At 32.8% G+C, this 15480-nt stretch overlaps 2 protein-coding genes across 4 annotated transcripts; both read left to right on the top strand.

Moving 5' to 3' along the window:
• Positions 1–953: 953 nt before the first annotated feature.
• Positions 954–5503, top strand: TOPP4 (type one serine/threonine protein phosphatase 4). The gene is made up of 4 exons (XM_028084742.2): positions 954–1324; positions 2122–2681; positions 2778–3000; positions 5106–5503. Exons 1-3 carry the CDS (start codon positions 1126–1128, stop codon positions 2964–2966), a joined length of 948 nt encoding a protein of 315 aa, XP_027940543.1. The 5' UTR covers positions 954–1125; the 3' UTR covers positions 2967–3000; positions 5106–5503.
• A 1975-nt stretch (positions 5504–7478) lies between these two features.
• On the top strand, positions 7479–14597 carry NEDD1 (Transducin/WD40 repeat-like superfamily protein). Of its 3 annotated transcripts, XM_028085638.2 has the most exons (10): positions 7479–7855; positions 7942–8054; positions 9281–9541; positions 9642–9746; positions 10081–10146; positions 10276–10497; positions 11542–12102; positions 13045–13674; positions 13923–14093; positions 14165–14597. In XM_028085638.2, the coding sequence occupies exons 1-10, from the start codon at positions 7699–7701 to the stop codon at positions 14270–14272; spliced, it is 2394 nt and encodes a 797-aa protein (XP_027941439.2). In that variant the 5' UTR covers positions 7479–7698; the 3' UTR covers positions 14273–14597. The 3 variants fall into 3 exon arrangements, with proteins under 3 accessions (XP_027941439.2, XP_027941441.2, XP_085521334.1); XM_028085640.2 differs by lacking the exons at positions 7479–7855; positions 7942–8054 and adding an exon at positions 8079–9144; XM_085665208.1 differs by lacking the exons at positions 7479–7855; positions 7942–8054 and adding an exon at positions 9133–9177.
• The last annotated feature ends 883 nt before the right edge of the window (positions 14598–15480 follow it).

Below are 15480 nucleotides of genomic sequence, written 5' to 3'. Positions count from 1 at the left end.
TATATTGTTTTAAAATAATATATAACACATAATTATATATATATATATATATATATATATAAATATATCACTACAAGAAAATATTTAATTAACAACCGATTTTGATAATAAAAATAATTAGTCACTTTGATGAAATTATATATCAATTTATAAACTAAATATTTATTTATATAATATGAATTCAAAAAATTATAGTTAATTTCAGTGAATAAAATAATTTATATTATGAATTATGAATTGATATCTAAATTAGTTAATAATATTAATGACCTAGATTTTGTTATCAAGATAATTGATTTCTAAATTAGTCTCTAAATTTCTAGTTAAAAAATTGATTTATAAATTGGTCTTTACACATGTATTTTTATCATAAAATTATCACTACTAGATAGTTTTATTGTAGAGTATTTTATTATTGTAATAAAATGAATAAATAAAATAATATTATTAAAATAATTAAAAAAATAATTAATTAAAATAAAAATATTAAAACAAAAAAAATTAAATATTGATAATTTATTTTAATATATTTTCATTGAGAAATAGAATGTATTTATTTATGAATGTTTTGTAATAATGTTATATTTTAATTTATGTTTTTAATTTTTTTTACATTAAATTATTTAATAAATTTATTAATATACAACCAAATCTATCATATTAATCACATCTAATATAAATTTATACTTTTCATTAATTTTTTTCTCGATGCTAACCTTATATTCCCTTAATTATTTTCTAATCCAACCAAAGTAAAAAAAGATGAAAAAAAAAGTTAAAGAGGAGAAGAATTGAAAATCCTGAAGGTGTGAAGAGTGAATAAGTTTAACTGGATAAATAAAAACGGATATAATTTTTTTTTTCAGATTAACCTTTTTTAAAATCTATATATATATATATATATATATATATATATATATATATGTATTTATTTATTATTTATATTGGATGGTGCAAGAAAGGAAACAATGGAGTGCAAACAAACACTGACAGACAAAGAGTAACACAGAAAGAGAGAACCAAACCAAGAAAAGCTCTTGGTTGGTTCACCCCTTGGCCTTGTTTGTTATTGTTGCTGAGAAGTTGCTTAGAAGAAGAAGAAGAAGCAGATTTTGATCGTATTCGATGAGCTCGCAGGGGCAAGGGATTGATGAAGCGGTTCTGGATGACATAATCCGCCGCTTAACTGAGGTCCGATTGGCCCGACCCGGCAAGCAGGTTCAGCTCTCCGAGTCAGAGATCAAGCAACTCTGCGTCGCTTCTCGAGACATCTTCATTAACCAACCCAATTTGCTTGAACTCGAAGCCCCCATCAAGATTTGCGGTACCCTTTCCTTTCTCTTTTCTCTCTCCAATTTGCTCCCCTTTTCTGTTTAGGGTTTAGAGATGCTTTTGGGTGTCATGGTTGATTCGAAGGAAATGTAGGTTACGCATTTGGTGTTTAGGGCATGGGATTTTTTTTTTATCATTTCTGTGGTTTAGAGACATCCGTGCTTGATGTATTACGTTGGCTGCCTAGGGTTTAATACATCCTCTTCCTTTTCCCGGGGTTCAGACTGGCTATGCAACCTTAAAGGGAGTTTGGTCTTTAACCAAGCACAATGATACTGAGTGATGGCCAACCTCACTTAGTGGGATAGTGCGGAAAAAATTCAAGTCCCGAATTGACTAGAGATGGACTTTGATACCGTTTTGGAGATTAGGTTTAGGCTAAACTCATTCATGGTGGGTGTTGCTTCCCACTTATTTGCATACAGACATACATACATTCATACTAACATACAAACATATATATATATATATATATATATATATATATATATATATATATATATATATATATATTATTTTGGGAATATCATTAGTCAACATGGGGTTTTCAACAGATAAGGCTTTTGCTGAAATGGGTTTAATTATCTTTTAGCTTTTGATCCATTGTTTCCTTTAGTGAGTTTGGTCTTTAATAAAATAAAATGGGGTTGAAAGATTCATGTGGCTAATCTCATAACTTAACTGGAAACGATTTTTATTATTGTTGTTGATATATTTGTTAGGTTTTCTATTTACATTCACTGTAGTGATATTTTATGGCATTGTTGAGATCTCTCTTCGCATTTTCAGGTGACATTCATGGGCAGTACAGTGATTTGTTAAGGCTATTTGAGTATGGGGGTTTGCCTCCTAAGGCAAATTATCTCTTTTTGGGGGACTATGTGGACCGTGGGAAGCAGAGCTTAGAAACCATATGTCTTTTGCTTGCATATAAAATCAAATATCCCGAAAACTTTTTCCTGTTGAGGGGGAATCATGAGTGTGCTTCCATTAATAGGATTTATGGGTTTTATGATGAATGTAAGAGAAGGTTTAATGTGAGGCTTTGGAAAGCCTTCACCGAATGTTTTAACTGCCTTCCTGTGGCTGCCCTAATAGATGATAAAATATTGTGCATGCATGGTGGTCTTTCCCCTGAACTCACAAACTTGGATGAAATCAGGAATATAATCCGTCCTACTGCAATTCCCGACACTGGCTTGCTCTGTGATTTGCTTTGGTCTGATCCTGGTAGGGATGTGAAGGGTTGGGGAATGAATGACAGAGGAGTGTCCTACACCTTTGGCCCTGATAAGGTGGCTGAATTTTTGACAAAGCATGACTTGGATCTCATTTGTCGTGCTCATCAGGTTACTATCTTTTGTTGACAATACTCATTCAGCTTCTCTAATACAAGGGTGAACGTATGATGCTTTGCTGTAAATTGACACTAAATTTTTGTGTAGGTTGTAGAGGATGGGTATGAATTCTTCGCTGACAGGCAACTTGTTACGATATTTTCAGCTCCAAACTACTGTGGTGAATTTGACAATGCTGGTGCAATGATGAGTGTGGATGATAACTTGATGTGCTCTTTTCAGATTCTGAAGCCTGCAGAGAAAAAAACAAAGTTTGTGATGTCAAACAAGATATGATGGTTTGCACATTACTTTCACGTAATTAACTAAGGTTATGTTACTATTGCTTTTCCTTTTATTTTTTATGGTATAGGTTCGTTGACTGAGCATACAATTTAAAACTGCACTGATTTGTTTATGTGAGATTCCTGGTTTTTGTTTTGTTATCAATGGGTTCTTATAATTTAGAAGATTTAATCAATTACTTCCCAAAACAGTATAAGAATATTTTGACCTTTTTTTTGTAATGGGGGTTGTGTTGATTTACTTGCAATGGTTTCAGCTATTAAAAACCATATCTTTTTAATCCAAGCATAGAAAAAACTTTAAACTAAAAGAAAGCCCAAAGCGCACCTTTACCAGACCTTGCTGTATTTTCGAATTTGATTTGTCAAGTAACAAATATCATTTTAAAAGGGAAGGGAATAATGCTACTGTTATTACTGTATTGTCAGGGTCAAAGTTTTTTATTTTATGATTTTGGGATCAAGTTTCTATTAAGAAAATCCTGTTAAATGACTCAAATTCTTGCTTCTATGCTCATTAGCATCAGGGAGTTGTGGAGGTATGTATTAATTTATTAATTTATGAAGGTATTTTGAGACTTCTTAGATTCTGGTAGTTGCTGAAATCTAAAATAAAAGCTCTCTTGGGAAGGTGGCAAAAAAGTGATTCCCTCTCCTAAATTAGTTAAACCAGATGGCTGTTTCTTCAAGCTGAGTAATAGGATATGGCTTGTTTTTTAAGACCTTTATTCTCAAAAGCTTTTTTAATATAAATTGACGAGAAAAAAACACTTGAAACCCTTGTTTTTTAATTTTTTTCTTACACTATATAATTAAAATTTTTATTGAAACTTATCTTTTGATTAAAAATATTTTTTTCTTAAATAACATACAAGGCTCTTAGTTTAAATATATAAATGAAGATATCCCTTTTGCTGCATGATGACTACCAATATGTGAAATAAACTTGCAGATGGATTTGTTAGGTTTGGTTTCTCTTGTTACTAGTTATGATCAATTATATACATCGGATAGTTTAATACAAAAGAGTAGGTAAGTAAATTTTCCCCTGTTGGTGAAGGGTCATTTATTATTTTATACATTAAGTGCATGTTTGATTGAGCTCATTTGGGAAGAATAGTTGTTTATTTTCCAACTTCATCAGAGCTTTGGAGAATAAATGATTATTTCTTCAATAATAATCTATACCAAGCATATACTGCTTTGAAACAAACAAACCAAGAACATATGCTAGAAACCGAAAAATAAGTCTAAGAACAAAGCTTGGGTACAGGTTTTAAATGCTTTTGGTGTTATTCTTCGATCAGAACTAGCTCACTTCAATGATCTTCACAGTAAATTTTGGTGTTGGCTACCAAGGTGTATCTTTCAATTTGGTGGGAGAATAACATCAAAAGCATCCTAAAAACTGCATCTAAGTTTTGTTGATAGCAAGAAAAGTAAATGGGATTGTGTAAAAGATCTTTTGACTGTATTCTTATTTGGAAAAAAACTATATAACAATGAAAGCTTTATCTCAGTAGGTGAAGTTGGTCATATGGATCACATGATGTCATTTGACTCAGTTAAAGATCAAAGAACATATTAGGCAAGCTTTTGCTCTGTTGTCATACTGCCAATGGTGGTTATTAGTCAATGTCTGCTTTAATATATAATAGTGTTATTCTAAGCATTGCATGAAAATATAACAGCCTCTTGGGCTTGACAGTTTTCAAGGCATGCTGAACCCTTTGCTACAGACAGAGTAATAGTAGGAAGCTTCTTTTATCTTGTATAAAAAACTTTTGCTCCCTCCTTTCTCACAATTGGTAAATTTAATTTGTATAAAAAATTTGTAGTCTGGATAACAACTAGGTTGAACTGAAGCCGTGTATGTATATTATGCATTTTTTTTTCTGTAAATTGCTATTTCTTTTCATTGTATTTGTATATAGTATTCTTTCCTTTATTTGGCTATCTGGTATACTAGAATAGGAAATTCCCTTACTTGACCCCTGAATGCCAAATGAAACTCTTTTTTTCATCTCTTTTCATGTTAGCTTCTATTTGAATAGACTATACTATGTATTCATAACTCAGATGCTTTGTGTTAACTATTAACTTTTCCTTTCCTCTTTTTATCTACTCACAGGTGCAGATGTATTCACGGACTTATATTTAATTACTGAAGATTTCATGGTCTTATATTCTATCTATTCTGAGGTGGTGGTGGTGATGGTGATGGACCAGCAAAATTACTGTTAGAACATCCAGTCATGCATTGAGCGTGAAGTACTATAAGCGATATTGGGCACTGCTGGGTGGCCATAAAAGCAAAGGCTTTTATCTTCATTTTCTTTTGTTGTTTCATAATTATTCTACGACACAGTATGTACATATATGTGTTGTGGATGCTGTGGAAATGACCTTCTTTGCTCTGAAAGGTTCTCTTAGACTATAAATTTACACTGATAGAACAGTATGTGATGGTGATTCTGACCAATTTTATTCAGTTAGTAAAGGTGCAATTGCTTGGATTTTTTGGTTTCATATTGGTCTGTGCTTGCACTGTTTGATCATGATCTGATGCTATTAGGGACAATTCAGTATCTTTGCTAATCTTCTTATTTTGGAACATCTATGATTGCTTTGATTTATCATTAGATTGTGGTGTCTTTTTTATATATAAGAATTGAATAAGTTAACAATGATTAACGCATACTTCACTCATTATGAGATATGTTAGTTTGCATTCTTATCTAGAAAAACTTAGAATAAAAATTTGAAATAAGTAGATTAAGGTGTTTTTCATATTAAAAATAAGTAATGGTTTATATTTTTTAATTTTAAGAGAAATATTAGTGACACTTCTTTTAATGCTTTTTTCAACATGTTTTTTTTTTTCTGTTGTCTGAAATTTATTTAGGGAAACATATTTTCTGTATTCTTTCCTCTAATTTAGAAGAGAGAATTATAACATGTAAAAAAAGTGTTGGAAAGAGTATAGGTAACATTTCTTATATATTGGTTTTCTTAATAATAACATGTGGAATCTATGTTATAGAATTTTGAATGAAAAAAAAAAACGTGAAATTTTTGTTATTTTTTACGTGATTATTCTTATTTCATTATTATTTTTTATTAGTAGTTCATATGATCAATTATAATTTCGTATGCATAGATGTGAAGTTGTTAAAAAGAAAAAAAATGGCATGTTAAAAGCGTAAGTGATTATTAATAATAATTTATTTTTTCTTTCGACTTAAATATCTTTTTCACTTTATTTTTATTCTATTTTTCATTTATCAAGTTATTAATTTTTTTATTCTATTCTTCATCTATTTCTCACTTTTCAGTTTCCATTTTCTTTAAGTAGTGAAAGAGTGTCTTTTTCATTGCTTTTTTAAGTATGAATTCTCATTCGATCTGATAATCCTTCAAATTCCACTCAATTTGACTTATTTACACTCTAATATTTAAGTTTATCCATAAATACTAATTTAATCCTTCAAATAGATTAATAATAACATTGTTATCATTTATAGTTTAAATATGTTGTTCTAAAGTTTATCCTTAAATACTAATTTAATCCTTCAAATAGATTAATAATAACATTGTTATCATTTATAGTTTAAATATGTTGTTCTAAAACAATCGTGGTTAAATAAAGTTTAAAAGTAACCCAACTTTTAATCACCATAATATTTTTTTATTAAATTTTAAACATTATAAAAGAATAAAGGAAAAGAAGGAAAGTTTGATACAACTTAATATCTCATTTCAACCCTCACAAACTTTCTCCTTCTTCATTTTACACCCCTCATACATTTACCTTCTACAAATTCTCACCTTAAACACGACTTCTCAAAATGAAAAACGAAAAGTGTTATTTTATAAAAATTAATTCGATAATATATGTATATAGAGAGAATGTTATCAAACGCAAGTTTAATCTAATGAAAAACAAAATTTAAAATAATAATATTAGAGTGTATTTTACAGGGTAGTTGTACTTTTAATTATGACTCATCTATACTAGTATCTTTCTAAAGTTTACTTATTTATGTTTTTTTTAAATACCCATATTAAATATATCTTCTGATGAGAAGAGATGATTGGGAACATTAAAATCGAAGTGATTTTAGCCACCATTATATTTTAATAAATAATTTGAACAATTTAACTAATCATAATAATTAATTTAAATTTTGAAGTGATTTTTAGATGTTTTTATAAAAATAAATATTTTAAAGAAAAGTATAAAAATGTTATTGTAAATTTGATATAAATTTTTGGGTAATATTGAAAAGACAGTGAATAAAAACAGGAATTTAAAACATAAAAGATAAAAAATAAAAAAATAATCTTGCAATCCATGTAGCGTAAAAAACGAGCAAAGAAAAGAAAGTAATATTAATTACTAATTTATTAATTAACTTATTAACTAATTAACTAATATTAATAAAATAAAATAAGTAAGAGGTAATCACTAGGACAAGCGCTAGTCATTGCAAGAGCAGCGTTGGAACGATGATGAAGAGCATATAAAGGCGCCCACTGTCTTAACTTTTTCTTCGTTCAAAAATTTCACTCTCTCTCTTTCTGGTAGAGTGGTTGTTTTGTAGGGTTTATAATTCATATTCATATTTCAAATCAAATCGGGAATGCTACCCTCGCAAAACTACTTTTCCTCAAACTAACATTTCAAATTCAAATTCAAATTCGGCAAGTTTACCGATCCGTCAATGGCGTTATTGGCGGCTAGTGGCGGTGACACCGTCAAACTCTTCGACGCCTCCGCCGTCAAGCCCGGCGTGTACACGCCCTCCGGCGATCCATGTGCCCTCAGCTTCACTCCTTCTCCCGGTTCCCAAGTCCATTCAGTCAAGTGGAACCACACCAGTGAGTCCATTTCACACATTTTAGCTTTCTAGGGTTTGCATTTCCCCTTATCGTCGTCGATTGCGCTGAATTTGAGTTTTCCGCAGACTTAGTTGTGGCCAGTGCGGGAGACGATAAGAAGATCTCGCTGTGGCGGAAGAATGGGCACACGATGGGGACCATTCCGGTTGCCGGCAGTGATAGTGGAGACAACATTGAGGTCATTTCTGACACATGCTTTACTTATTTGATGTTTTTTTTTTAAGCAACATCTGGTAGAAAAATAGAAATTAGTTGACACAATATGCATACTGTGTGGCAATGCTCTTGCTCTCCAGGAGACAAAGCTCTAAAGTCAATGACACACCAAAGACTCAAATGACAACAGCATATACCTAATTACATAACCTATTATGCATTACTGTAATATAGAACTCAGCAGGAATTACACGATGAGCTATTTTATGGAACGATGTCTGATAATACGTAGCTACTCCTTACTCTGTCGTAACTACCAACGGGACAGTGAATATTGGGAGAATCTGCCACCAAAGTTAGCTGTACTAAGTTGCCGGGCTATAATTCTCACCCTAGAATCCCATATCTCCAATGTGGGACCAAAGTCTCATACCTTTCAATTGGATACTAAAATCTGACCACACTCCACAGCCCAGGCAACTATGCGAGCTGGCTGTGCATCTGTTCACTTGGCCAGTTTCGGGTTAACGCTACAATACCAATATATTATTTGCACTTCTCACTTTCAACTGAGAGATTTGGTGGAAGGCTAGTTGTTGTTAGAAATGCATCTAATATAAAAAATTAGCTCTTCGAAAGTGAAACGTATACTGTGAAAGAGTGATTAATTGTTCATGATTGATTTAAATTAAGGCATATAATCCACTTTACATTAGTGGTGGAAAGGGCCATGCTTTGAAGGAGTCAAATCCAATTATACCGGATTGCACATGTCAGTTTTTATCAGTTCCCTGTCAACATTGTGCACAAGTTTTAAAGCCCTGTTTTGGTTCTTTGCACTTGTTTGAAGTGCCTTAAAATTGTTGCCTTTGCACTTGTTTTTGCGTGATGATGCAGTGTCAGCATCACCACAAACGTGTGTGTGAAATTTTTGGGATAAATTTAATGATATTCTTAAGGAAAAAAACTACATTCAAGAATTTCCTTCAACATTTGATCCAATTAACAGAGAATTGAACTTTGATTGTGCATGAGGGGGAAGATTATCCTGTCAAAGTTGGCTCTTCTTGGATTTTTCAGAAGAAGTGACAAAGGCAGGGAGACCCCTTTGTGTAATGCTTCTAGTTTCCTCTCTGATAGTCCTTGTAGGTCATAATTTTGGCAGAAGCAGTCAGACAGTTTGTTACTTTCTTTTTTTCTTTCTGTGTTACTTCATGCATGGCTTCATGCTGTTTTTTATCCTCGCAGGAATCTATATTGGCTATCAGCTTTAGCAACAAGGCATCCAGATATGTATGTTCTGGAGGCACTGGTCAAGTTGTAAGGATATGGGATTTGCAAAGGAAACGGTGTATTAAATGGCTAAAGGGTCATACTAATACTGTCACAGGTGTAATATACAACTGTAAGGATGAACATTTGGCATCTATCAGCCTTAGTGGAGACTTAATGCTTCATAACCTTGCTTCCGGGCAAAAGGCTGCTGAGCTCAAAGATCCCAATCAACAGGTTTTTCTGCTTTGTTGTACTTGATCCTTCTGCATCTTTGTGAGTTGTTTTGTATGTGTATGGACTAACCCTCCCTCCATCTTTGAAATTGTAAGACCAGATGTTGAGAGTTCTTGATTATTCTAGAGTTAGTCGTCACCTTCTTGTGACTGCTGGTGATGATGGGACAGTACATTTGTGGGATACAACTGGTCGCAGCCCTAAGGTATGCAATATGCTCTCTTTATATGTATAAATAGATTATGCTGCAAAATTCTACCAAAAATGAGCTTGGTTGATAGTTGAAACCACAAATTGGTCTTCTTCATTCAGAATAATAATAAAGAATAACTTGTATTTGCAACGTCTTCCTTTTATTTCTATTGTACAACCTTCATAATCATATGTCTCAGTGATCAATTTGGTATTATTGTGGTTTAACGAATTAACTCTTTCTGTAGTAGGTTTCTCCTTTCTTGCCTTTTATTTTTCATCATTATTTCAGATAGATGCTTTTGAGTTGACAATATATTTTTTCTTTCATTGTGTTTGAAAAAAAGGTTTCATGGACAAAGCAGCATTCTGCTCCAACTGCTGGTATTAGCTTCTCTCCATCCAATGACAAGGTTTCATTTTTTATTGCTAGTTCGACTTTTATAGTATACAGTGAGATTGTTTCATCCCCGCTTTAAACTTTTGACCCATTCTTTGGGTTACAATAATATTGCTTTCTGATTTCTTTCTTCAATTAACAGATCATTGCTAGTGTTGGCCTTGATAAAAAAATGTACATTTATGATTCTGGATCTAGAAGACCATCATCTTACATTTCTTATGAAGCACCTTTCTCTTCATTGGCCTTTAAAGATGATGGTTGGATGCTGGCTGCTGGAACTAGCAATGGCCGTGTGGCATTCTATGATGTTCGTGGCAAACCACAACCTGTTGCTGTTCTTCATGCTTATGGTAGTTCTGAGGTAATTCTTAGCTTCATCAACAGTGTTTCTTTTTGTCTGGACCTGCATGGTTTAATGTATTTAAGCCTGTTAGTTGGTTACCATTCATAGTTGTCTCATTTGACATTAGGATAGATTCATGGAAGTTGAAAATTGTCTTACATCTACCACTGGCTTGAACTCACGCAGAGCACTTTAAGCTTCCACAATTACTTAAAATTAGTTTTTTCTCATCCCAAAAGGGGAAAGTAAATCTATCCAACAATTAAGCCTTCATAGCAATTCCCTTGATGCTCTGTAATGGGTGAGCAAGCTACCTTATTTATGTTTGTTTACATACATGATCTGTAAAGGTTATGAAGATCCTTCTTTCATATCTTGTTGAGCATTAGATTTACAAATTTGTGGTGCACAAATTTATTAAGGGGTATTTGATTTCATGTTGACAAGTAACACAGATACCTTCTAAGAAAGTTCTTTAGGTCTGTTATAATCTACAATTAATACCTGCTTCCTACATTTTTTTGTTCACACGACTTGATCTTTTTATTTGACCAATGTTCCTAGATTATGTGACCAGTTTTATTTCTTTGCTTATGATAAACAATTCTTTCACCTGATATATATTTAACTGTGTATAGCAGAACAGAGACAAAAAATTATTCTGCTATATAATTTCAGTTTTAAAATAGCTTGATGGCACGTGATATATTTATTCAGTATTGTGATTAGTGATATTTTGGACCAGAGTGAGGTTTATAAACGTATAGTAGCATGTATAATTGAATAGCAGAAGATTTTTTTTGTATTTAATTAAATATAGATTGTAACATGGGTTGTTTTCTCTTGTGGGGATGATTATGTAAATGCAGAAACTAAACTCCTAGAGTTTTTCTAAGCAGTGAAAATATTATATTGTCATTTGATGATAAATAATTATTCCAAAACACATTATAAACTGATGGCACTTTAATATGAAGGATTAAAATCTTCCAATGTTAATCACTGATTTATGCTTGTAAAATTAATGTCTTCTTTTTATCTAATTATTATAGCATGTAACAGGCTGTTACGAGCTTATGCTGGCAAAGGTCTAAACCAGTTGTTGTTGATGAAAGAAATTGCACTGCTGAGACTGCTCTTGTGGGAGATACAGTTGAAGATTCAATACTTATGCCTGATCCTTTACCTCCGGCAAGTTCATCAAACATTTCTCTATCGACATCCATGCTGAATCCTAGGAACTCTGGTCGGGTGGGTGTCTCCATTGATGCTGCTTCATTTGTGGCATCTGGCAGTGGTTTTCCATCCAACGTACCAAATGTATCAAATGCAGAAGAAACTCCACAACGAAACAATTTATGGCCAGGTGGAACCCTGTCAAGATTGCATGCTCCCCGAGGTAGTTATAACCTAAAGGATGACATGGAGGTGTTCTCCCCTCTTGTGGATGTTCAACCATTAACGCCCTCTCTATGGGATGAAAATGGGATGAAGAAGGATATTTTATTTTCTGATAGGAAACCTATGTTGTTTCCTTCATCTAGTCGAAGATTTTCAAATTCTGAGGAAGGAATCAGTGACCATCCTATATCTGATTGGAAATCTGGCTCATCTTCCAAGCAGGTTATTGTCTCACATGACCCTGATTTTGAATTTAGCTCTGTGAAACATCGATCTATAATTCTTCAATTCAAAGTGAAATAAATCTGGGTTTATTGCTATTGATGCCACTTAGTTAAACATTGTCAATGTGTGACACTTTAATTCCCGGAGATTCAGTGGGAGGACTACTGCATTTTTTTTGTTTATAAGAGCTCCATAACTGGAATTACTTGATTAGGAAGGAAGGCCATTTCTCTTTTATGCCTGTTTCTTATTAATTACTTTGTCAACCAAGTGTACCCTGATGCCCACAAAATGTTTGTTCCTTCCTCGTATTCTCTTCATGGTTAAAGTTGCATCGCCCCTAACACCAAAGTCACAGCTAAAAGATTAATTTCTTTGAGGAGAATTTTTTAGATGCATTTAATTCAGTCATTTGATTGAGATGTGATCTGTGAGGAAGACATGCTACTTAAGATCGTCTGTTTTCTAAGTTGTTTTATCAAATCATTTCCTAGATTATTATGTATTGGTTGTTTGGATTGAGTTCTGTACTGTGCCTGCCTGGGGAAGTTCCCTGTGCCAGAATAAACCAAAATTGGAAATAATTCACTTTTATATTATTTGAATTGATTTAAAAATCAAATATTACGCTTGAGACTAATCGGAAAAAGGGGAATTGATTTGATTTTAAATGCTTTAAATTTTTTCTTTTCTGCAAAGTAAAATGATGAAGTGAATAACGGTAAAATTGTTTACTAATTTAGAATCCAATCTAATGCAAATTCAATCATATTTGATAGAATTCATAAATATAAAGCAACGACCCGTGACATTTTAAGAAACAAATCATTTCCTATTTTATGAACATTTCAAACATATCCCTCTTTCATTTTTGTATTCCATACATATTTATGTTTTACCAGGCAAATTTTGACTGATTATATTGCAATCTAATTGTAGGATATTACTCAGTCTTCCTTTCCACTTGCGGGGTCAACTCCTCCTCCTCCTCCTTCAAAGAGTGAAGATTCTTCTATCACTCCTCCTGAAGCCTGGGGTGGTGAGCGGTTAAGTGAAAAGTATGGTTATCACCGTCAGCCTGTCAATGTACCATCTCGTTTTGGGATGTTGGCTTCTAGTGGTCAGACAGCAGGATCAATGTTATCTGGATTACATGATACTTCCTCGTCTATGGGTGTTAGTTCCTATGCCACTTCAAGCCTGAGTTTAGCTAATATACGTACCAAGGATGCCTCTACAAGCCAGGAGATTTCCTTGGGGTTTACTGATCACACTTTCCCAACTTCTTTGCCTTTGTCCGCCAATGCAAAATCCAGCCTTGGACAAGCAAACATCGAGTCCCCAAAAATCCTTGATTCCCCGAGAATGTCATCTTTTAATAGAAGATTTTCTACTTATGCTGAAAGAATAAGCACTACTTCTACCTTCAGCGACGGAGTTTCCCTTTCAGTTGGCTCTCCTAAGATTAAGAAATCAGGAGCCGAAACCAGAGAAGAACTTCTAAATAGCTTGCTGTTGAAGTCTGATACATCTGCTCCAACAGAATCTGGCTCATTTCCACTGACAAGTGTATGCTAATATTTACAAATTAATTAGATTTTATTATTACTTCATATCTTGATGTATGTGTTTGGAAGAGAGTAGATAATTTTTCTTCTGATTCTTCGTCCATTCGTGTGCTTCAGATTTGAATGGTACCGGGGAGTGGGTTTCATTGATATAGATTGTGTTATTTTTCATGCTATAAGGAATGCTAGTTATATAACGTTTCATTTATTTGCTCTAATGCTCTTATTCTCTTTTCAAATTTATGACAGGGAGTCATCCCACAACAGAAAGCATCTCAGCCAGACCCACAAGGATCTTCATTTACACTTCAGCTTTTTCAACGGACCCTGGAAGAAACTCTGGATTCCTTCCAGAAATCCATACACGAGGATATGAGAAACCTTCATATTGAAATTTTACGACAGTTTCATATGCAAGAGGTGTGTATCTGGAATTAGTGATGGTGATTTTCATTTTTAATTCCGCTCTAATCAATTGTCTCATGCAACAGACGGAAATGTCAGCTGTAATGAACTCTCTTATGGAAAACCAAGCTGAGTTGATGAAAGAAGTGAAGTCCCTTCGTAAGGAAAATCAGCAACTCAGACAAATGCTTTGATGGGTGTGAATACATTTTTGTTTGTCCTGTATTGTGGGGTCTTTTGATTTTCAAGAACTAACAATTGATGTATGCCTGCTGTCATCTTGATTGCGTCTTAGCTTTTAGTGGGTGGTGGTTGAAGAAAAATATCATGAGATAATTGCTTTCTACTAGAATAGGGCTTTGAAAATGTACAGGATCATGATTTTTCCAATTACAGAAGCTTTGTTGAATGTTATATTTACGCTTAAAAGCCTCTTCAATTCTCAAGAACAATTATTGTTTTTCTCAATTTTCCTAGAAGTTGGGGAAATAAAATAAATAATGTTTAGTTTTCAAATTACACTATATTTTGTTACTTGGAATGGTTTGGACACCCTTTTGCATTGAAGTGAATTTTCCATCTGTGTTGTCATTTTGTTGTCCTGAAAATCGACATTGGTTGAATTTCGTCTTTCCTTAGGGTAAAGCAGTATTGCCGTAAGTGTCATCATTCACTTTTTTTGGGAACTATTCTATTTAAGAATAAGAATATTGGGCCGTTTTGTCAACAAGTACATAAATTTGAATTTTAGATGTCAATCTGAAAATAAAGATTGTTAATGAATTTTGTGTTCTGTTGCACGATATTCTACTCCTTCATGCAATGCTTTAATTACTCTTATGTCATTTTTTTTTTCATTTTGCATATATATATATATATATATATTATTTTTTTTTTCTTTAGAATTTTCAATTCAACCTTTATCTGTGAAGGGAGATTCCACTAAATTCACTGATACATTAACGAGTATGACACTATTATTCATTTCATCTTGATTTGCCTTTGAGTCACACTTCCACCTAATCATGATGCTGAAAACAATAATAATTGGTTTTCAGTTACTGTAATTTCAGTGTCGTGGAAAAGAATCTCATTACATTTTAATTTCGATTAAAGGAAAATTGAATTGTTTAATGCTATTGAAGGAGAGAATTAAACTTTACATAACCCGCGAAACTTAATTAAACTTCACGGGCCTAATTTCATGAAATTATCATGATATATAAAACAATATCTAAATTGTTTTTAAGTTCACTTTCTATTTTTTTATACGCCTTTTCTATATCTTTAGAAGGCTTAATTATCATTTTGGTCCCCTAATTTATTGGGTTGGTTCACTTTGGTCCCCTTATTATTTTTAGGTTCAATTTGGTCCCTGCCGTTAAGTCAACTTTAACACCGT

The sequence above is a fragment of the Vigna unguiculata genome, chromosome 8 (assembly GCF_037176805.1).
Source record: "Vigna unguiculata cultivar grain cowpea cultivar isolate G323 ecotype 2 chromosome 8, ASM3717680v1, whole genome shotgun sequence".
In the NCBI taxonomy this organism is placed as follows: Eukaryota; Viridiplantae; Streptophyta; class Magnoliopsida; order Fabales; family Fabaceae; genus Vigna; species Vigna unguiculata.
Note: the sequence above shows the minus strand (reverse complement) of the source record. Positions and strands in the feature narration are given on the sequence as shown.